The 21,027-nt window shown below is 38.3% G+C and overlaps 1 protein-coding gene across 1 annotated transcript in view; it reads right to left on the bottom strand.

The window, feature by feature from the left end:
* The window catches only part of LOC143037148 (sorting nexin-32-like), a 44,227-nt gene that overhangs the window by 9,090 nt on the left and 14,110 nt on the right, over positions 1-21,027 (bottom strand). Inside the window, exons 6-8 of the mRNA XM_076205266.1 lie at positions 19,576-19,744; positions 18,753-18,880; positions 14,274-14,450 (exon numbers count right to left, since the gene is read on the bottom strand). Of these exons, the coding sequence (XP_076061381.1) occupies positions 14,274-14,450; positions 18,753-18,880; positions 19,576-19,744 (474 nt within the window). The remainder of the gene's footprint in view (positions 1-14,273; positions 14,451-18,752; positions 18,881-19,575; positions 19,745-21,027) is intronic.

The raw sequence follows: 21,027 nt of genomic DNA, 5'->3' as shown, positions 1-21,027 counted from the left end.
AACATGCACGACATATTCTTGGTTAATGTAATATAGACATCATCCTATCTAACCTATTATTACGATGAAAATAAAATGAGAAATGTATAGTAAATGTTTTTTTGTTTTTTTGTTTTTGCGCAGGGGTTCCTTGAGACATGCAATTTATTTTAAAGGTTACGCAAGGAAAGGTTGAGAAACGCTGGTATATACCAAGACAGACCTCAGTTCAACCTCGACTCTGGGAATAATCGTTTGTTCATCGATTACTGGAAGCTTTACTTTGTAATCGATCATGTCCACTTTACTGTTGTAGTGGTATTTGCACACATCGAAAATCGCGCACGTTCCAACCATAATTATACATATAAATGGCTTTCTCCGTGGCGCAGTGGGCTGTGGTGCGAACACCATTGCACCAGTGTAAGTTCGAGTCCCGACCATTTACTGAACTTGCAAATAAGAATCTTAATCATACTTTAAAAAAAAAATCAAATCATGCTTTGTAAATTACTCCGATTGATTGTTCTATGAATGAATTTTTTATTTTCATTACAAGATTATTAAAATTACTAATATTAGCATTATGCAAGCATTAACATAAATACAAAATATCTAATAAATGCATGTGCCTAAAACCTCGACTTCTATCTGATTCCTTTGAATACGTTTTGCGATCAAGTAGGCCCTCTTATAAGGTTCCCCGATAGAAATTCTACACTCAGTCCGCCAATGGTGGGAAATTTCGAGGACCTTTGCCAGCCGCCGTGGGGCTGCGGGTTTTCCACTCGGCGAAATTCGAGGCAACAGTTGATTGCTTGATTGATTGTTCTCTTTACTTCATGAAGCCTTCACATTCCTTAACAAAATATCTCCTTTGGTAGTGACCTTACATCAAGTCTGTGTATGAGCACGTGCGTGTATGTGTAGGTACAGGTGTGTGTGTGATTCACCATGGTCTTGGATCACGTGTTGGACTAAGGATCGACAGTTATTTCCCTCCCGGAAGAGAGCTCAGAGCTCATATATGACCGATCTATGGGTAATGCTGTGACCTTACATGCACACACACACACCCAACTCCCCTCCCCACGAGAGTTGGAGTAACAATCCGCAGCGCAGTGATACTGAAATTATTTCAGCCCTGGGCGGGATTCGAACACGGACCGCCGTAGTGGCACCCGGGAACTTTACCAACTGAACCACGATTTGTGTGTGCGCGTGTGTGTGTGTGTGTGTATTTACCTAGTTGTATTTTACAGGAAAGGGAGTTATGCTCGTGGTGTCCCGTCTTCATATCTCGTTTTATCTAGACTGTTTAAATCCGTGTATCGTTTTTGCACACACCACATTCTCATCTAACTTGTTCCAAACGTCTATTACCCTGTGGGGAAAGCTGTTCTTTTTCAGGTCTCTTCTATAACTGCCTTTCTTGATTTTCTTTCCGTGTCCTCTTGTATCTCTACTATCCCATTTTATTAGATCCTCTCTATCAATAGTTTCTATGCATTTCATGATTCTGTAAATAGTTATCAAGTCTCCTCTCTCTCTTCTTAGCTCTAATGTCTAGCTCAAGTTTTGCTAGTCTCTCTTCATATGATAGTTCTGAGAGTGTTGGTGCCAATTTCGTAATTGCTCCTTGTATTCTTTCAAGTTTTGTTATACATTTTTTTTTGTACTTGGTGACCACGTCGTCGCTGCATACTCCAATCTTGGTCTTATCAAAGTGATTAGTATTTTCTTCACAATTTCTTCGTCCAGGTATGTAAATGCCACTTTGATTGTTCTTATTAAATTTTAGTTTCTCCAAAAATTTTGTTTATATGTTTCTCAGGGCACATATTATTCAAAATAATGACTCCCAGGTCCTTCTCATTTTCTACTTTTTTAATTCCTTCCTCTCCCAATTTATATGACCCCACTATTCTTTTTTTTTTTGCTTCTTCCAAATTCCATTATACTACACTTCTTAATATTGACTTCCATCTCCCACTTATTACTCAATTCCCATACTTTATCGAGATCACTCCGTAGCGACTCACAATCTTCTACAGTGTTCATTTTTCAACAATTTTGCATCGTCCGCAAAGAAGCTCATATAACTTTCAATTCCTTTATCCATATCATTGATATATATATATATATAGATATATATATATATATATATATATATATATATCTATATATATATATTGCAGAAACCACAGGGAGATTAAAGTCGGAATACTGAACGTTTTCGTCAATTACGACATCATTCGTAATAGACGAAAACGTTCAGCATTCCGACTTTAATTTCCCTGTGGTTTCTGCAATATCTTTTCGTCACGCGTTATTGTGATTATTTTTGCTATATATATATATATATATATATATATATAAATATATATATATATATACAAGCCCCTGGCTTCGCCAGCTCGGCTGCGCCAGGGGGGCTTGGTCTGCGGCGCACCTCGCTTCGCTCGCGGAGGGCTACGCCCCGCCTTCAAACAAAGGCTATAAAATAAGCAACTGTAAATTATTCACCTCTTTTATTTTCGTCATTTTTGTTTTTTAGAAAAATATTTTTATTTAGACTTACGCCCAAGATCCGCTCGAGTCCCAAAGATCCGCTCGAGCCCTCAAGATCCGCTCGAGTCCCAAAGATCTACTCAAGTCCTCTAGATCCGCTCGAGTCCCAAAGATCCGCTCGAGTCCTCTAGATCCACTCGAGTCTCAAAGATCCGCTCGAGTCCTCTAGATCCGAAGGAGAAGAAGAAGACGAAGAAGAAGACGAAGAAGAATGCGAAGACGAAGAAGAAGAACGCGAAAAAGAACGCGAAGAAGAAGAGGAAGTATACCACCTGACCCCGACTTTTTCTTCTTCCTATTGGACAACCTTACACCCACCCGATGTCCCCAAAATACCACGGATTGAAAAACGGGAAAAACTGGAAAGACTTTATTTTTTAAGTTACATTGATATATATATATATATATATATATATATATATATATATATATATATATCAAACATTATTGGGGCCAGAATTGTTCCTTGTGGAAATCCATTAATCACTTCATCCCAATTAGAGTGCTTGTCTCTTATCACCACTCTCATTTTTCTTTCATGCAAGAAGTCTTCCATCCACTTCAGCAGTTTGCCCTGTATTCCTCCTGCAGTTTCTAATTTAGGAATTTCTTACGTTGCACCTTATCAAAACATTTTTTCAGGTCTAGAAATGCACAATCAGCCCATCCATCTCTTTCTTGTATTACATCTATCAGCCTTGAATAGAAACACATTAAGTTTGTGACGCATGATCGTCCTTGTCTAAATCCAAATTGCCTTGGATTTAGTACGTTGTTTTTTTTTCCAAACGCCTTACCCATCTAATTTTGACCATTCTTTCACAAATTTTAGCTATCGTACTCTTAAGAGAGACCGGTCTATAGTTAGTGGGGTCTACCTTGTTTCCCCCTTTATATATTGGTACTATATTTGCTCTTTTCCAATCTTCTGGAACTTTTCCTTCTTTCAATGAACTGATTATTAGACTGTATTTTGTCTGTTAGTTCATTCCTGTATTCTCTCAAAATCCAGTTTACCATTTCATCTGGACCGTGCAATTTTCTGACATCGAGATTACTCAAGTGTTTCATTATTTTATTCCTTGTTCTATCTCTTTCATAGGGGGGACTTTCTCCTCCCACTCGATGTCTCTAGGTTGTATGTTCTCCCTCGTAAACACCGATTTAAAATGCTTGTTCATAATTTCTGCCATTTCTATTTCTTCTGTGTATTAAACTCCTCCTTGTCGTAGTTTCTCTAATTATTGTTTGTTTTTCAGTTTGTTGATTACGATTCTGTAAAATAGATTTGGTCGATCTTTACATTTTTCTATGACATCTTTTTCGTATTTTCTCTTTTCTTCTCTGCACACTTGTACAGAGTGATTTCTATAACTAGTATATATTTTCCATTTTTCAGGCCGTCTTTTTTCCATTTTATCCAGTCTTTATCCCTTTTGTCTTTTAACTCCCTACATTTTTTGTTGTACCAACACTTTACATATCCTTTTTCTTGTTTTTGTCTTGGAATATACTTTTCCACTCCTTTACAAATTTTTGTCAAAATATTCCATTTCTTTTCTACTGTTGTTTCCTCCTTGTGTATCCTTTCCCAGTCTGCTTTTTGAAAGAATTCTCTTATCTTATCTAAATTTGTTTTTCCATACATCAATCTTCCCTTTCTATATTGTTTGTTTTTCCCTGTATTTTTCTTCATTTAATTCCAGTTCAACCAATATGTGGTCACTTTTACTTAGTGGTGTCTTATATTCAATCTTGTCCACTATTTTAGATTCTGATGTGATTATTAGGTCCATTCTCGATGGTTCTTCCTCATTTCTATACCTAGTATTCTCTTGTATCCATTGCGTCTTTGGATGTTCTATAATCATATCAAGTAGTACATTTCCCCATAGGTCGTCTCCACCCTTCACTGTCATCTCTTCCTCCATCTTCCCTGATCTTATTTAGTGTTATCCTTGTGTCTTCTAACATATCTTTGCGTTTTCTCTCTTCCCACGAGGCCGTTTTAGGAGGCACACAATTTACTACAAAATTCCTGCTCTTCCCATCCCTGTCCTCCACTTCCATCATAATCATCTCTACTCTATTCTTTCCATATGTGACATTCCTCACATTCATATCCTTCTTAGCCAGGAAAAAACCCCTCCACCCCCTTGTTTTAACTTTCTGTTTCTAACCCAATAATTATATGCACCATGTCCTACACTGTTGGATGGTAGTGGACCTTTCAATTTTGTCTCTACAATTCCCATTATGTCTGGTTCTTTTTCCTTCAGGTAATCATTCAGTTCGTTCAAGCCTGTTATTAATCCATCTATATTTGTGTAAGACACCTTTAATTTTCTGCTACTTCCATCGTGTTTTCTGTTTCCCTTCCGTTTTTCTCTGCTATGAACCATTTCCTCACTTTCATATCCACTACTCCAATAGAATTTCTTTGTCTGACTCTGTTCTTTTCTCGTTTTTTCCTTAGCTTCTAGTCTTTGTTTTCTCATCCTCTCTTTCCTCTTTATTCATTTCTCTTTTTATCCATACCTGTTTATATTGTTCACTGTCTGCTAGTTTCCTTGTTTTTGCTAAGATATTCTCTGCTGTCGTTTGTGACCTGAATTTAACCTTAATTGGTCTGGTCTTATCTGTATTGTATTTCCCTATTCTATATATATTCTTCAATTTCTTTCCCTGTTTCTTGTCCATCCTCTTGAACTTCTTCTAATATCTTGTTTACCTTTTCCTTCTCATCTTTTACGCTTCTCTTCCATCCCTAATATAATTATATATTTCTTTTTGTCCACTAAGTCTCTTACTATATTCTCCTTCTCTCTCATCACTTTAATAACGGTGTCTTTAGTTTCTTTCATCTGCTGTGTCACTATATCTCTAAATACAATTTTGTTGTTCTCTTGGACTTTTCTCCAATCCTGTGCTTCTTTTGCTATGGACTCTATTCTCTTTATTATTATTCTTTAATTCCTCATTCTCATCTTTTACTTCTTTTAACTGTCTTTTCAATTCTTCTATTTCTTTAGTTCTTCCAATCAACTCTTTGCGTAATCCGCGTAAGTTGGCTGAACCTAACCTCCCAGTGTTCGATCATTTTCTCTAGTTTTTCCTCTAGATTTGCTAATCAGGGGAGGTTGACATCATCTCCCTCATTAAATCCATGGAAATTATTATCTCCACTTTCCATTGTATTGTTCTTATCTATATTTCTGATCTTAGTGTCTTTACTGATATTTTCGACTTCACCTGCGTCGTCTGCAGTCCTCTTGTTGACATTTCTTCTGACGTCCGGGGGAGCCCGTTCGTCCCCTTCCTCATTTCCTTCCATTTTCCTCAGTAATTCCTCCCTTTCTCCTTTTTCTTCACCTTCCCACTACACCACGAGCTTTCCCCTTCCCTACTAATACAACAAAGGTACTCCCTCGTTGTTGAGATTGACGAACCTTGAGGTTTACCTGGAGTTCCAAACTTCGCTGTCACTTCGACCGATGTGTGTGTGTGTGTGTATTTACCTAGTTGTACCTAGTTGTATTTTACGGGAAGGGGAGCTATGCTCGTGAGGTCCCGTCTTCATATCTCATTTTATCTAAACTATTTTTAAATTCATGTATTGTTTTTGCACACACCACTTTCTCATCTAACTTGTTCCAACTATCTATTGCTCTGTGAGGAAAGCTGTTCTTTTTCAAATCTCTTCTATAGTTGTCTTTTTTTATTTTCTTTCCGTGTCCTCTTGTATTTCTGTCATCCCATTTTATCAGATTCTCTCTATCAGTAATTTCTATGCCTTTCATGATTCTGTAAATAGCTATCAAATCTCCTCTCTCTCTTCTTTGCTCTAGTGTCTGTAGTTTAAGTTTTTGTAGTCTCTCTTCATATGATAGTTTTGAGAGTGTTGGTGCCAGTTTAGTAATTGCTCTTTGTATTCTTTCAAGTTTTTTTATACATTTTTTTGTACTTGGTGACCATATCGTTGCTGCATATTCCAATCTTGGTCTTATCAGGGTGATTAGGATTTTCCTCACCATTTCTTCATCCAGGTATGTAAATGCCACTTTGATTGTTCTTATTAAATTATAAGTTTCTCCAAAAATCTTATTTATATGTTTCTCAGGTGACATATTATTCATAACAATGACTCCCAGGTCCCTCTCATTTTCTACTCTTTTTATTCCTTCTTCTCCCAAATTATATGATCCTGTTATTCTGTTTTTTGCTTTTTCCAAATTCCATTATACTACACTTTTTTGTATTGAACTCCATCTCCCACTTCCTACTCCATTCTTGTACTTTATTTAGATCTCTCTGTAGTGATTCACAATCCTCTTCAGTTTTCACTCTTTTCAGTAATTTTGCATCATCTGCAAAGAAGCTCATATAGCTTTCAATTCCTTCATCCATATCATTAATATATATAGCAAACATTATTGGGGCCAGAACTGTTCCCTGCGGGACACCGCTTATTACTTCATTCCATTTTGAGTGCTGATCTCTTATCACTACTCTCATTTTTCTTTCTTGCAAAAAGTCTTCCATCCAATTTAGCAATTTACCTTGTATTCCTCCTTCATATTCTAATTTCTTAAGCAACTTCTTATGTGGTACTTTGTCAAAAGCTTTTTTTAGGTCTAGAAATGCACAATCAGCCCATCCATCTCTTTCTTGTATTATATCTATTAGTCTTGAATAGAAACATATTAAATTGGTGACGCATGATCGTCCTTGTCTGAATCCAAATTGCCTTGGATTTAGTACGTTGTTTTTTTCCAAGTATTTTACCCATCTACTTTTGATAATTCTTTCACATATTTTTGCTATTGTACTTGTTAGAGAGACTGGTCTATAGTTGGTAGGTTCTTCTTTATTTCCTCCTTTATATATAGGTACTATATTTGCTTTTTTCCAATCTTCTGGAACTTTTCCTTCTTTTAAGGAACTGCTTATTATGCTATGTATTTTGTCTGCCAGTTCATTCCTACATTCTTTCAGAATCCAGTTTGCTATTTCATCTGGCCCATGCGATTTTCTGACATCAAAATTACCCAAGTGTGTCAATATTTCATTCTTCGTTACTTCTATTTCTTCCATAGGGGGGACTTTTTCCTTCCACTCAATCTCTTCAGGTTGTATATTTTCCCTTGTAAACACTGATTTAAAATGTTTGTTCATAATTTCTGCCATTTCCATTTCCTCAGTGTATTCAACTCCTCCTTGTCTTAATTTCTCCAAGTCTTGTTTGTTTTTCAGTTTATTGTTTACAAATCTGTAGAATAGTTTTGGTTGATCTTTACACTTTTCTATAACATCTTTTTCATATTTTCTTTTTTCCTCTCTGCACTTTTGTACATATTCATTTCTATAACCAGTATATATTTTCCATTTTTCAGGTCTTCTGTCTTTTTTCCATCCGGTCCAGGCTTTGTCTCTTTTGTCTTTTAACTCCCTACAACTTTTGTTGTACCAGCATTTTACATATTCTTTTTCTTGTTTTTGTCTTGGGACATACTTTTCCACTCCTTCTTTGTAAATTTTTGTCAAAATATTCCATTTCTCTTCCACTGATGTTTCTTCTTTGTATATTTCTTCCCAGTTTTCTTGTTGGAAGAATTCTCTTATTTTATCAAAGTTTGTTTTTTCATACATCATTCTTCCTTTTCTATATTGTTCATTTCTTTTCATATATTTTTCTTCATTAAGTTCCAGTTCAATCAATATGTGGTCACTTTTACCTATTGGTGTTTTATATTCAATCTTGTCCACTATTCTAGGTTCAGATGTAATTATTAAGTCTAGCCTCGATGGTTCTTCTTCATTTCTATACCTAGTGTTCTCTTGTATCCATTGTGTCATTGAATGGTCAGTAATCATCTCAAGTAGAGCATTTCCCCATGAGTCATCACCACTCTTTACTGTCATTTCTTCCCAGCAGATTTCTTTGCAATTAAAGTCGCCCATCATAACTATTCTTCCTCCGTCTTCCATTATTTTAGTTAATGCTATCTTTGTGTCCTCTAACATACTTTTATGTTCACTCTCCTCCCATGAGGCTGTTTTCGGAGGCACATAATTGATCACAAATTTTCTGCTCTTCTTATCTCGGTCTTCCACTTCTATCATAATCATCTCTACTGTATTCTTTCCATATATGACACCTTTCACGTTTATATCCTTCTTTGTCAGGAACATAACTCCACCCCCTTGTTTTTTCTCTCTGTTTCTAATCCAATAATTGTATGTATCATGTCCTACACTGTTGGGTGGTAGTGGGCCTTTTAATTTTGTTTCTACAATTCCCATTATGTCCGGTTCTTTTTCTTTCAAATAATCATTCAGTTCATTCAATCCTGTTATCAATCCATCTATATTTGTGTAAGACACTCTTAGTTTTCTGCCACTTCCATTGTGTTCTCTGTTTCCCTTATGTTTTTCTTTAGTATGTCGAACTGCTTTATTTTCATGTTCACTACTCTCCAATAGAATCTCTCTTTCTCTGACTCCGTTCTTTCCTCGTTTTTTGCCTTAGCTTCAATTCTTTTCTGCTTTTCTGCCTCTCTTTCCTCCTTATTCATTTCTCTTTTTATCCATACCTTTTTATATTGATCATTTGTTGCTAGTTTCCCTGTCTTGGATAGAATTTTCTCTGCCGTTGTTTGTGACCTGAATTTAATCTTAATTGGTCTGGTCTTATCTGTACTATATTTTCCGAGTCTGAATTTTTCCTCAATTTCCTTTATAATTTCTGGTTCATCTTCCTGGACTAATTTTAATAAACTGCTTACCCTTTCATTTTCCTCCTTGATTCTTGCGGTTCTATCTGGGTTATGTTTCTCTTCCATTCCTAATATAATTATACATTTCTTTTTGTCCGCTAATTCTCTTACTATATTCTCCTTTTGTCTCATCACTTTAATAACTGAGTCTTCATTATGTTCTTTCAATTGCTGTTTGACTATGTCAGTGAATGAAACCTTATTCCCTTCTTGAGTTATTCTCCAATTTTTAGCTTCTGTAGCTATTTTCTCACTGTTTTCATTACTATTCTTCTTCAATTTCTCATTCTCCTCCTTTACATTTCCTAACTGTCTTTTTAGGTCCTCTACTTCTTCAGTTAAGTTTCTGTTAGCCTTCTCTAGTTGTTCCAATCTTTCAATTCTCTGGAAGATGGAGTCTACCTTACCTAACTTACGTTCCAAGTCCTCGATCACCTTATCAACTCTCTCCTCTAGTCTTATCAGTCGGGGGGGGGTTGTGTCCCCCCCACCCTCTTTAAATCCCTGGAACATATTCTCGTCACTTTCTACTGTATTTCTCCTCTCTATACTTCTAATCTTTACATTTTTATTTGCCATTTCGTCATCCGGTGGTCGTTTCATGTTGACCTTACGCCCGTCTGCCTGGGCCAAGTCCTCCACATCCTCATTTCCTTCCATTTCCCCAGCAATCCCTCCCCTTCTCCTCTTTTCCTACTTACCTACTGCCTCACGAGCAATTTCCCCCCCCCCCTGCAAATACAAAAAGGCACTTCTCTTTGCGTTGGTATCCACAATCTGCACTTTTCTTCAGAGCGTTCGTCAAGCCGTCCGTTCGTTGAAAGTGTGTGTGTGTGTGTGTGTGAGAGAGATTAATCACGGTTTTAACCCACGTGTTGGACTCGTGATCGATAGCAATTACCCTCCCAGATGAGCGCTCAGGTCTCAAATATGGCCCAATCTATGGGTAATGGTGTGAAATTACACACACGACAGTCGAAGTGACAGCGAATATTGGAACTCCAGAAAAAAATACAATTTTCGTGGATCTCAACGACGAGGGAGTACCTGTGTTGTATTAGTAGGAAAGGGGAAAGCTCGTGGTGTAGTGGGAAGGTGAAGAAAAAGGAGAAGGGGAGGGATTACTGAGGAAAATGGAAGGAAATGAGGAAGGGGACGAACGGGCCCCGGAAGTCAGAAGGAATGTCAACAAGAGATGCGCAGACGACAGAGGTGAAGTCGAAGAGATTAGTAAAAATGTAAAAATTAGAAATATAGATAAGAGCAGCGCAATGGAAGGTGAAGATAATTATTTCCATGGATTTAATGAGGGAGGAGATGACAACCTCCCCCGATTAGCAAGTCTAGAGGAAAAACTAGCAAAAATGAATGTACAGTGGGAGGTTAGGTTCAGCCAACTTGCACTGATTACACATAAAGTTGATAAATTGGAAGAACTAAAGAGGAAGAACCAAAAGCTATAGAAATAGAAGAATTAAAAAGACAGTTAAAAGAAGTAAAGGATGAGAATGAGGAATTAAAGAAGAAGAATAAAGAGAATAAAGAGTCCATATAAAAAGAGGTAAGTGGTTGGAAAAAGGTTCAGGAAAATAGCAAAATTGAATTTAGAGATATAGTGAAACAACAGATGAAGGAATACACTAAGGACACAGTTATTAAAGTGATGAGAGAGAAGGAGAATATAGTAAGAGACTTAGCAGGTAAAAATAAATGTATAATTATGTTAGGAATAGAAGAGAAACGTAACTCAAATAGGACTACAAGAGTTGGAGAGGAGAAACAAAGAGTGAACAAGGTACTAAGAATATTTCAAGAAGGTGAACAGGAAATAGGGAAAGAAATTGAAGAAATGTATAGAATAGGGAAATACAATGTAGACAAGACCAGACCAATTAAGGTTAAATTCAGGTCACAAACGAAAGCAAAGAATGTCTTCTCAAAAACAGGATAACTAGCAGAAAGTGATTGGTACAAACAGGTATGGATAAAAAGAGAAATGAATAAAGAGAAAAGAGAGGAAGAGAAAACAAAAAGAATTGAAGATAGGGAAAAAACGAGAACAGAACAGAGTCAAAGAGAAATTCTATTGGAGAGTAGTGGAAAGTGAGGAAATGGTTCATAGCAGAGAAAAACGGAAGGGAAACAGAAAACACGATGGAGGTAACAGAAAATTAAGTGTCCTTCACAAATATAGATGGGTTAATAACAGGCTTGAATGAACTGAATGATTACCTGATGGAAAAGGAACCTGATATAATGGGAATTGTGGAGACAATATTAAAAGGTTCATTACCACCCAGTGCAGGACATGGTGCATATAATTATTGGATTAGAAACAGAGAAGTAAAACAAGGTGGTGGAGTTATGTTCCTGACTAAGAAGGATATAAATGTGAGGAATGTTACATATGGAAAGAATAGAGTGGAAATGATCATGATGGAAATAGAGGACAGGGACAAGAAGAGCAGGAAGTTTGTGGTAAATTATGTGCCTCCTAAAATGGCTTCATGGGAAGAGAGAGAACACAAGAATATGTTAGAAGACACAAAGATAACACTAAATAAGATAATGGATGATGGAGGAAGAATAATTATAATGGGTGACTTTAATTGTAAAGAAATCTGCTGGGAAGAAATGACAATGAAGGGTGGAGATGACCTATGGGGAAATGTACTACTTGATATGATTATAGAACATACAATGACACAATGGATACAAGAGAATACTAGGTATAGAAATGAGGAAGAGCCATCGAGACTAGACCTAATAATCACATCAGAACCTGAAATAGTGGACAAGATTGAATATAAGACACCACTAAAAGCGACCACATATTAGTAGAACTGGAACTAAATGAAGAAAAATACATCACAAAAAATTAACAATATAGAAATGGAAGAATGATGTATGGAATTTTTTTTTTTTTATAAAATGAGATTTTTTTTTTTTTTTTCAAAAAGCAGACTGGGAAAGGATATACAAAGAGGAAACAACAGTAGAAGAGAAATGGAAAATTTTGACAACAATTTATAATGAAGGAGTGGAAAAGTATGTTCCAAGACAAAAACAAGAAAAAGGATATGTGAAAATGTTGGTACAACAAAATATGTAGAGAGTTAAAAGATAAAAAGGATAAAGCTTTGGGCAAAATGGAGGAAAACAAAAAACCCAAAAAATGGAATATATATACTGATTATAGAAATAAATATGTACAAGTGCGCAGAGAAGAAAAGAGAAAACACGAAAAGGATGTCACAGAAAAATGGCCACAAAACGTTCTGCAGACAGTGCTGGAGTTGAAAAGGCAAAGCAAAAGAGGAGTAGTCTGACATTGGAGGTAAAATTAGATATTTTGAAGAGGAAAGAGCAGGGAAAAGGTATGTTTTCAGCCTCCTGCCTCACCCTTATCTTCATCTGCCCACTCAGCAAAAGATGAGTAAGGGCTGAGATCCCTACTGTCCCTTAGCCTTGAGAGGACATCATCTGATAGAATATGTGGTGAGTGAAAGGTAAATAAAAACATTTTCTGTTTATTTCTTTTGTGCAGTACTTTACATTTTCTTATATACCTATTTTCATGTATTTTCATGTCTGTAGGGGTGACTTTCGACGTGCTGGAACACATATCCTATTATCACATGTTATAATGGGTTTTGATATACAGTAATTTCAATTTGCAGTGAGGTTTTCAGGAATGTATATGTACCGTATAACAAGGACTTACTGTATATCATAGATTTACCAAGGGCTTTTTCCCCATTACAAGGAGGTAACCACAGTCAAAAGGCATAAATCCATTCCCACCCATTTCATTTCACCCATTTTTTGTACATCACCTTAGGTAAATACACATGCACATGAGCACACAATCACTTAAATACACTTTTCTTAGAAATTTCATATCACAGTGACAGTGGGAGCTGTCTGAAATTGATCCGAGACCACTCGGAACATTGTCCATTATGGTAAATATAAATTAAAACATTCTTTGTTGCTCCTCTTGCATATAAGCCACAAAAACAATACCCAGACGTATTCTATAAACAAACTTACCTGGAGGCAATCAGGATAATGGTGCAAGTCACATAGCATTTTCTGTTCTTCTTTTTCTATACATCTATCTATGCAACAAGGGTCTTTTCCCCCTAATTAGCGAGGTAGCCAGCCAGGGTGCACACACACACACTCCCATTCATCACACATTATTTCCCTCTCACTTTAGATCCTTGTGGATGAAGGGTCATCCCTGTCTCCTGCCCTTTGCCTGGGTCTGAAGCAATGCCGCAAGACACAGCACATCCACGGCAAGGTTGCTTCACTTATATGGCGACCCCCACCTTGTCTCCTCATGCGGAAAATAGAGAAGACGGGGCGTAATCCCTTTGGGCTGCGTCAAAATATCATCCATAACAACTATCCTCCATTCACCACTGCCTTCTCTCTTCCTTGCTCAACAGACATATATACCTGGCCTAGTCATGGATCCCACTACATAAACATAATTACTTGGTCAGAATTTACGGGGCTTCTGTGACACCCCTACGGACCAGTCACTCAGCATCTTCATGATTAGAGACTACTACTCGAAACAAGAAGAATAACTACTTTTAACTTCTATCCCTCCTTTCTGCTACTCTCCTTGAATTTCTCCTTTACCACTACTATGATCCTACATTTTCATTTCACTCCTACACCTTGTGGTGGAGGACAAGAATACCAACACCATGTTCCTCTTTGTAGGGTAAAAGATAATTGGACAGTACAAGGGTACTAGCGATCCTTCTTTTTGTAATTTTCTCCCACAACGAGTTGGGGGGAAAAGTAGGTTTTGACTCGGCCACCACCCTCATAAAGAGGATCAAGTCGTTTGTATATTGATTTTGTATTCTCCCATACCAGAAGAAAAAGTGCTAAATACTTTAGTAAAACATGGACTTGTTTACTTACCACTTCTTTGCGATTGGGTTTGGCTTTGTCGAGTGCTCTGTTACATTGCTGATAGTCTACCATTAAACACGTCCTTCCTAGAAGCATAGTTTCTTCAGATTCAATATAATGACTCCACAAGGTCAACATAAATCCTAAGCTTGAGTCATCTTTATTTGCACTATCATCAACGTGGTTCTGGAAGAGAAAGAACAAGCTCTTCTGAATGTCTTTAAATAAGAAAAGAAGTGTTGGACATTACAAGAATAGAACACTATACTTCCAACCCCCCTCCCCCCCAAAAAAAAAAATATATATATATATATTATATATACAGTATATATGAAATATAGTAACCAAGGAACATTGGATTATTGGCCTATGCAGATGATGTAGTAATGATAGTGGAGAATAAGGAAAAAAAGAAACAATTTGCTCTCACTATTCTAGGAAAAAGTAGAGCAGATCAGATTCATATGTAATAAGAAGAAAAACAACAATTATGAAAATGAGGAGAGAAGGTGGCAATGGAGGTGTTGAACAAGTCAAAAACCTAAACATACAATACACTGACAGATTCAAATACCTAGGAGTCGTACATAGATATATATACCAAAAGCTTTTTCCTCCTTACAAGGGAGGTAGCCAAAAACATAGTATAAAATCCGCTCCCATCCATTTCATCCCATATACTCCACTCCTATCCACCCCCTTATCTTGGCTCCTCCTGAATGTGGGGTCATCTCTGCATCTTGCCCACTGCCCTGGGTCAGAAGCAGTGTCACAAGACACAGCACATCCACAGCTAGGCCACTTCATTAAATTGGTGACCTCCCCTCTCTGTCCCCTCATACAGAAATGGAGAAGACAGGAAGAAATCCCTTCAAGCTGTGTCAATTTATTTTTCAAACATACTTCCTCACTCCCCATCCCCCACCCACTCCCTCTCATGCATCACAGCATCATCCATACACAACCATTCTCCATTCACCCCTATCTTCTGTCTTCTCCCATCCTTCCTCAACAGACATTCCCCTCTTTCCCAATTCCCTATTTTACCCAATACTTACTCAATCCCTCCCCTGATCCTGCTACAAGTGCAGTGTCGTCAGCAAACAACGACTGGCTTATCTTCCACTTTTCTCCATTTTCTTTAACCATCTCCAATCCACGCCCTATTACCCTTGCATTTACCTCTTGCACCACCCCATCCATGTATAAATTGAACAGCCAAGGCGACATGACACATCCCTGGCAAAGTTCCATCTTGACCTCAAATCACTCACTCTCTCCATTTCTGATTCGAACACAAGCTCTACTACTCTCATAAAAACTCTTGACTGCTTTTGACAGCTTTCCCTCCTATCCCATACATCTCCAATACCTCACATAGTGCCTTCCTGTCTTAAGCCTTTTCCAAATCCATAAAAGCCCAAAAAACATCCTTACCTTTCCTTAAAGCTTTCTCACATATCTGATCCACGCAACCACTACCTGTCCTAAACCCACACTGTTCCTCACCAATTACTCCCTCTGTTCCTCTCCTCACCCTCTCAATCAAAACCCTCCCATAACCCTTCCCAACTACACTTAACAAACTCCCTTTGAAACTACTACTATCACAATTGTCCCTTTTTTCCTTGTTAAGTGGAATTATACAGGCATTCCTCCAGTCCTTCGGCACTCTACCCTCTCTTAAACATTAAATAACCTCACCAGCCAGTCCACCATCACTGTACCTCCTTTTATTAGACATTCTGCATGACATCCATCCAACTCAGGTGCCTTACCTGCTCTCATCATCTTAACAGCTGCCTTCACCTCACATTTCCTTATTTCTCCTTACTCATCATTTAGCAACTCCCTAAAATACTCTGCCCATCTTCCTCTTACTGCCATCTCTTTCATTATCATCTCTCCATCTACACCTTTTACCTTTTCTTCTCTACTTGATTTGCTTCCTTTTCCTCTCTTAATTTCTTTCCAAAACATCTTTTTATTACTTTCAAAATTTTCTGTCATACTCTTACCCCATTTCACATCTGCTCTCCTCTTTGCCTCCTTTATCTTATGCTTTACTTCTCTTCTTTTTTCTTTGTACCTCTCATATGATTCTCTGGTCTTATTTTGTAACCAATCTGTGAATGCTTGCTTCTTCTCTTCTACAATCTTCTTTGCTTCCTCATCCCACCACTCACTACCCTTCCTTCTATTTCCTCCCATCCTCCTTGTTCCACACACCATCTTTGCACACCTTTTGACTCCCTCCTTGAAATGTCCCCAATACTCCACTCCTAGCTCTGTTCTCTCCTTCACTTCCACTCTTCTCTCAGCTTTTTCTTATATTCCTCCTTTTCTTTCTCATTTAAGCAGTTCACTTTAAGCACCTTCCTACCTTCTGTCCTTTTCCTCTTTCTCCATCTATCCTCCACTCTCAACTTACCTTCCGCCAAAAAATTATCTGATATTCCCCCACTCTCTCCCCTTAGAACATGTACATCCTTAACTCTTCCTACTATTCTCCTGGTTATCACTATATACATTAATGTTGTATCTACAACCCTTCCATCCACCACCCTCTCCCATGTGTACTTATGCTTGACTTTCTTCTTAAATACTGTATTTGCTATCATCAACTCTCTTTTTATACACATCTACACCATCAACTCTCCACTATAATTTTTTCCTGGAACTCCACACTTCTCAACCACTCAGTCTATTGGTTCATTTCCTACCCTAGCATTAAGGTTTCCCAATATCACTACATTGATATTTCTCCTTAATCCCTCTATGCACTCATTTAAATCTATCCAAAATGCCTCCTTTTCCTCTCCACTCTTCTCACTACCAGGCCCATATGCACTTAAAAACCCACATCTCCCTTCCCAGTTTTACCTTCATCCACACTAACCTTGAAGAAACCTCCTTCCACTCCACCACGTGCTCACCTATCTCTTTACTTACTAGTATAGCCATCCCTTCTCTCCCTCATCTTCTCCTCACTCCCAAGATCCTCCCAACTACACTCCCAAACTCAAAATCATCCCCACTCTTTCAACTTAGTTTCACTCATGCCAACACATCCATCTTTCTTCTCACAAACATACTGCCTATCTCTTCCCTTTTACTCTCATCTGTACCTCATCCATGCACATTAAAAGACCCAAACCTTAAGGTACTGGTTAAAAAACTCCTCCCAGCCCCTCTTAAGCCTTTACTTTATTTTAGGAATGTCCCTTTGGGGCTACAGGGAGAAGGAGGCATAGTTCTATCCCTGTCCAGTTTTTGTTGCCTTATATGACTCAAGTGTAAATACTTGGTGGCAGTATTCTTTTCCCCCACCACAGGATTTGGTGAAATGAGAAAATGAATATTCAGAGAAATGGTATAAGACGATAACAAGAGTCGAGGGGCAGCATAATGGAGGGGCAGTTGCAGTGTAATGCAGTATAATAATTTCTCTATGAATAAAGATTTCCTCTACCACAGACAAAATGATGTGTGGCTCTGGTCTATAGGGGCACCCCATATAGACCCTAAAGTATCAGCTGCATACTACTTAGCAGGTTTTAATCCCACAATAACATGCAGCCAATACCCCAGGTGAGGAAATAAATGAAAGGATTGCAGGAGGACATGGAAATAAATTAAAGGATTGCAGCAGGAAATAGATATTACCATGCACTCTCCTTCATCACGATGAGCAGAAAAGTTAGTGAGAAGACAAGACTTAGAACTTATAACACAGTAATCAGACCAACTGTGTTATATGGGTGTGAGACCTGGACCTTAACAGAACAATAAAAAATAAGGCTGGAAGTCTCTGAAATCTACATTCTTAGAAGACTCTTGGGGCCAGTGTACAACAAAGAGACTGGCGAATGGAGGAGAAAATGCAATAGAGAAATTAGAGAAGAGATAGGGTAGCAACTACTGCAATACATTTTATGTGGAAGAAGAGCAAGGTGGGCCAGTCATTGTGCCAGGATGGAGTAAACCAGATTGCCGAAGATGGCAATGGAAGGAAGAGAAGGACGTGTAAGCACCCAGTAGGAAGAACAACATATTGATGGAGTGATGGAGTGGAGAGTGATGCAGTATGAATTGATCCCAACCTGCAAGACTGGAGGAAAAAGGATGAAGTTAGGCCTGTCTGGAGAGGCATAGTGAAAGCAGTGATGGAACAGCAGTCAGCTGATAGCCAATATAGTATATACATACATATACCAAAGGCTTTTTCCCCCTTACACAGGGGGTAGCCAAAAAGAAAAAGGCATAGAAACCACTCCCACCTATTAGAGTATATAGTATAGGTTTTCATCTTCTGAATTCAATTTTATCCTTGGTAAGAGGTTCATGGTGTTTTGCAAATTTTCAAAAAGTTTGTAACAATATTTATATATTATCATTCACTAGGATGTATTTAGTAATCCTTTTCAAGAAAACAAGGTAAAAACTACCTCCACTCTGCCAAACTAAGCATTTATATTCTGTCCTTACCTTTATTGTATCAACAAAGTCTGCAAACAGGTAATTCACCATGTTGAACCGTTTATGGTGTACTTGGTCAGATGGACAACTGCTTAACTTCAGGGCAGTGCTGATTTCTTCAAGCTGGTGGACAATGCCTGGAATAAAACAAGGTGCACACTAAGTAAAATGAAGAGATGGTACAAAATAGTTTAGACAAATAAAAAAGTATAGGGCATAAACAAATTCTTTCTTACCTGCTAGCTCATTTTCATGCACCATTAATTTGATTTTATATCTACATTTATCATGGCAACTACCATGCAATTCTATTCAGGTGAGGGATAACCCTTTATGACACAAAGGGGTTTCATCTTGATGACCTCCCCCACCCCTACTCAACCCTGCCATATGGGGAATGGACTGTACAAGTTTTATGCAGTCAATACCTTAGAGACTCGAGCAGCACTTTGACAGACTAGATTCAAACAGCAACCCCCCCACCAATCCACTCAAGAAATTACAGAGCAGACAAGAAGAAATTCTTTTGGGCTGCGTCATTTCATTCACAATTGCTCTGAATTAAAATCTAAATATGATAATTGGAAATCAAGGATACAGATTAAGTTGGAACTGTACATGAATTTGAGGCTAGGTATGATAAAGTGGAGATTAGGAAATGGAACCCAACAAGTGTTCCTTTCCTGTATACTTCAATTAGGTAAATACTCTCCACTCACACCTGTATAAATCTATTACAATGTGGTGATCTAATGATTACATAAATGCTAAAATAAAAAGTAACAGACCACACATGCATTAAACATATGCACAAAAGCCACACATAACTTACGTAACTCAGCATAGATTATTTTGTTAAAGGCCTCTCTTGATTCAACAACTGCTGGGCGATATTTAGCAACCCAGTCTCTTTCTTTCTGGAAAAATTCTTCACTATCTGGATAAGCTGCTTTCCGGGCATCTAAAGAGTCAGATAAGCGACTCAGAAGACTCTTTTTTACCTGGAATAGAAATACATACATACATATACCAAGGCTTTTTCCCCCTTACAAGGGAGGTAGCCAAAAAGGGAAAGGCATAAAATAATTTCCACCCATTCCATCCCTGAATACACTCCACACCCCTCCACCCTCCCTCTTATCTTAGCACCTCCTGAATGACGGGTCATCCCTGCACCTTGTCCACTGCCCTGGGTCAGAAGCAGTGTCACAAGACACAGCACATCCACAGCAAGGCCGCTTCATTAAATCGGCGATCCCCCCTCTCCGTCCCCCCATTGCATAAAAGGAGAGGACGGGGAGAAATCCCTTCGGGTTGCGTCAAATTTTGCTCACACATACTACCTCACCCCCCATCCCCCCGCCCATTCCACCTCATGCAATCACAACATCATCCATATACAACCATTCTCCATTCACCCCTGTCTTCTGTCCTCTCCTGTCCTTCCTCAACAGACATTCCCCTCTTCCCCAAAGCCCCCTTCACCCCATCCATCCACCTCATCCTAGGACGTCCCCTCATGTTCACTCCCTCCACATCTGCCTTCCATACCTCTTTTACTAGTCTTTCTTCACTCATTCTTTCCATGTGTCCAAACCATCCTAATATTCTTTCATCAACCCTATCTCCCAGCTCCTTTTCCACCCCTGTTCTCCTCCTCACCTCCTCATTTCTCACTCTATCTACCCTAGTAGCCCCCATCATACTTCTCAGACACCTCATCTCAAACACATTCAAACTCCTCCTCTCTTCTTCTCTTATGTTCCATGTTTCTGCCCCATACAGTGCTGTTGGCACAATCACTCCTTCATACAGTCTCCTCTTAGCATCCATTCCCAAATGTCCATTCCTCATTACACTCTTTAATCCACCAAGGCATTTACTCGCTTCTCTCAATCTACATTCTACCTCCACCTTCACTCCACCTTTTCCTGCCACATTTGCACCCAAGTATCTAAAACTATCCACTTCCTCCAGTCGCTCTCCCTTAATGCTCACTTCCAGTCTACTACCACTTTCACCCCTTGTACATCTCATCACCTTACTTTTACCCACATTTAGCTTTAGCTTTCTTCTATCACATACTCTCCCAAACTCTGCCACCAACTTCCTCAATCCCTCCTCTGATCCTGCCACAAGTGCAGTGTCGTCCACAAACAACAGCTGGCTCACCTCCCACTTTTCTCCATTTTCTTTAACCATCTCCAATCCCTTGCCCACTACCCTTGCATTTACCTCTCACACCACCCCATCCATGTATAAGTTGAACAGCCAGGGTGACATA

This window comes from Oratosquilla oratoria, chromosome 21 (assembly GCF_046742065.1).
Source record: "Oratosquilla oratoria isolate Oo_2021 chromosome 21, ASM4674206v1, whole genome shotgun sequence".
NCBI lineage: Eukaryota > Metazoa > Arthropoda > Malacostraca > Stomatopoda > Squillidae > Oratosquilla > Oratosquilla oratoria.
The sequence above is the reverse complement of the archived record's forward strand: the minus strand, read 5'-3'. Positions and strand labels throughout refer to the sequence as shown.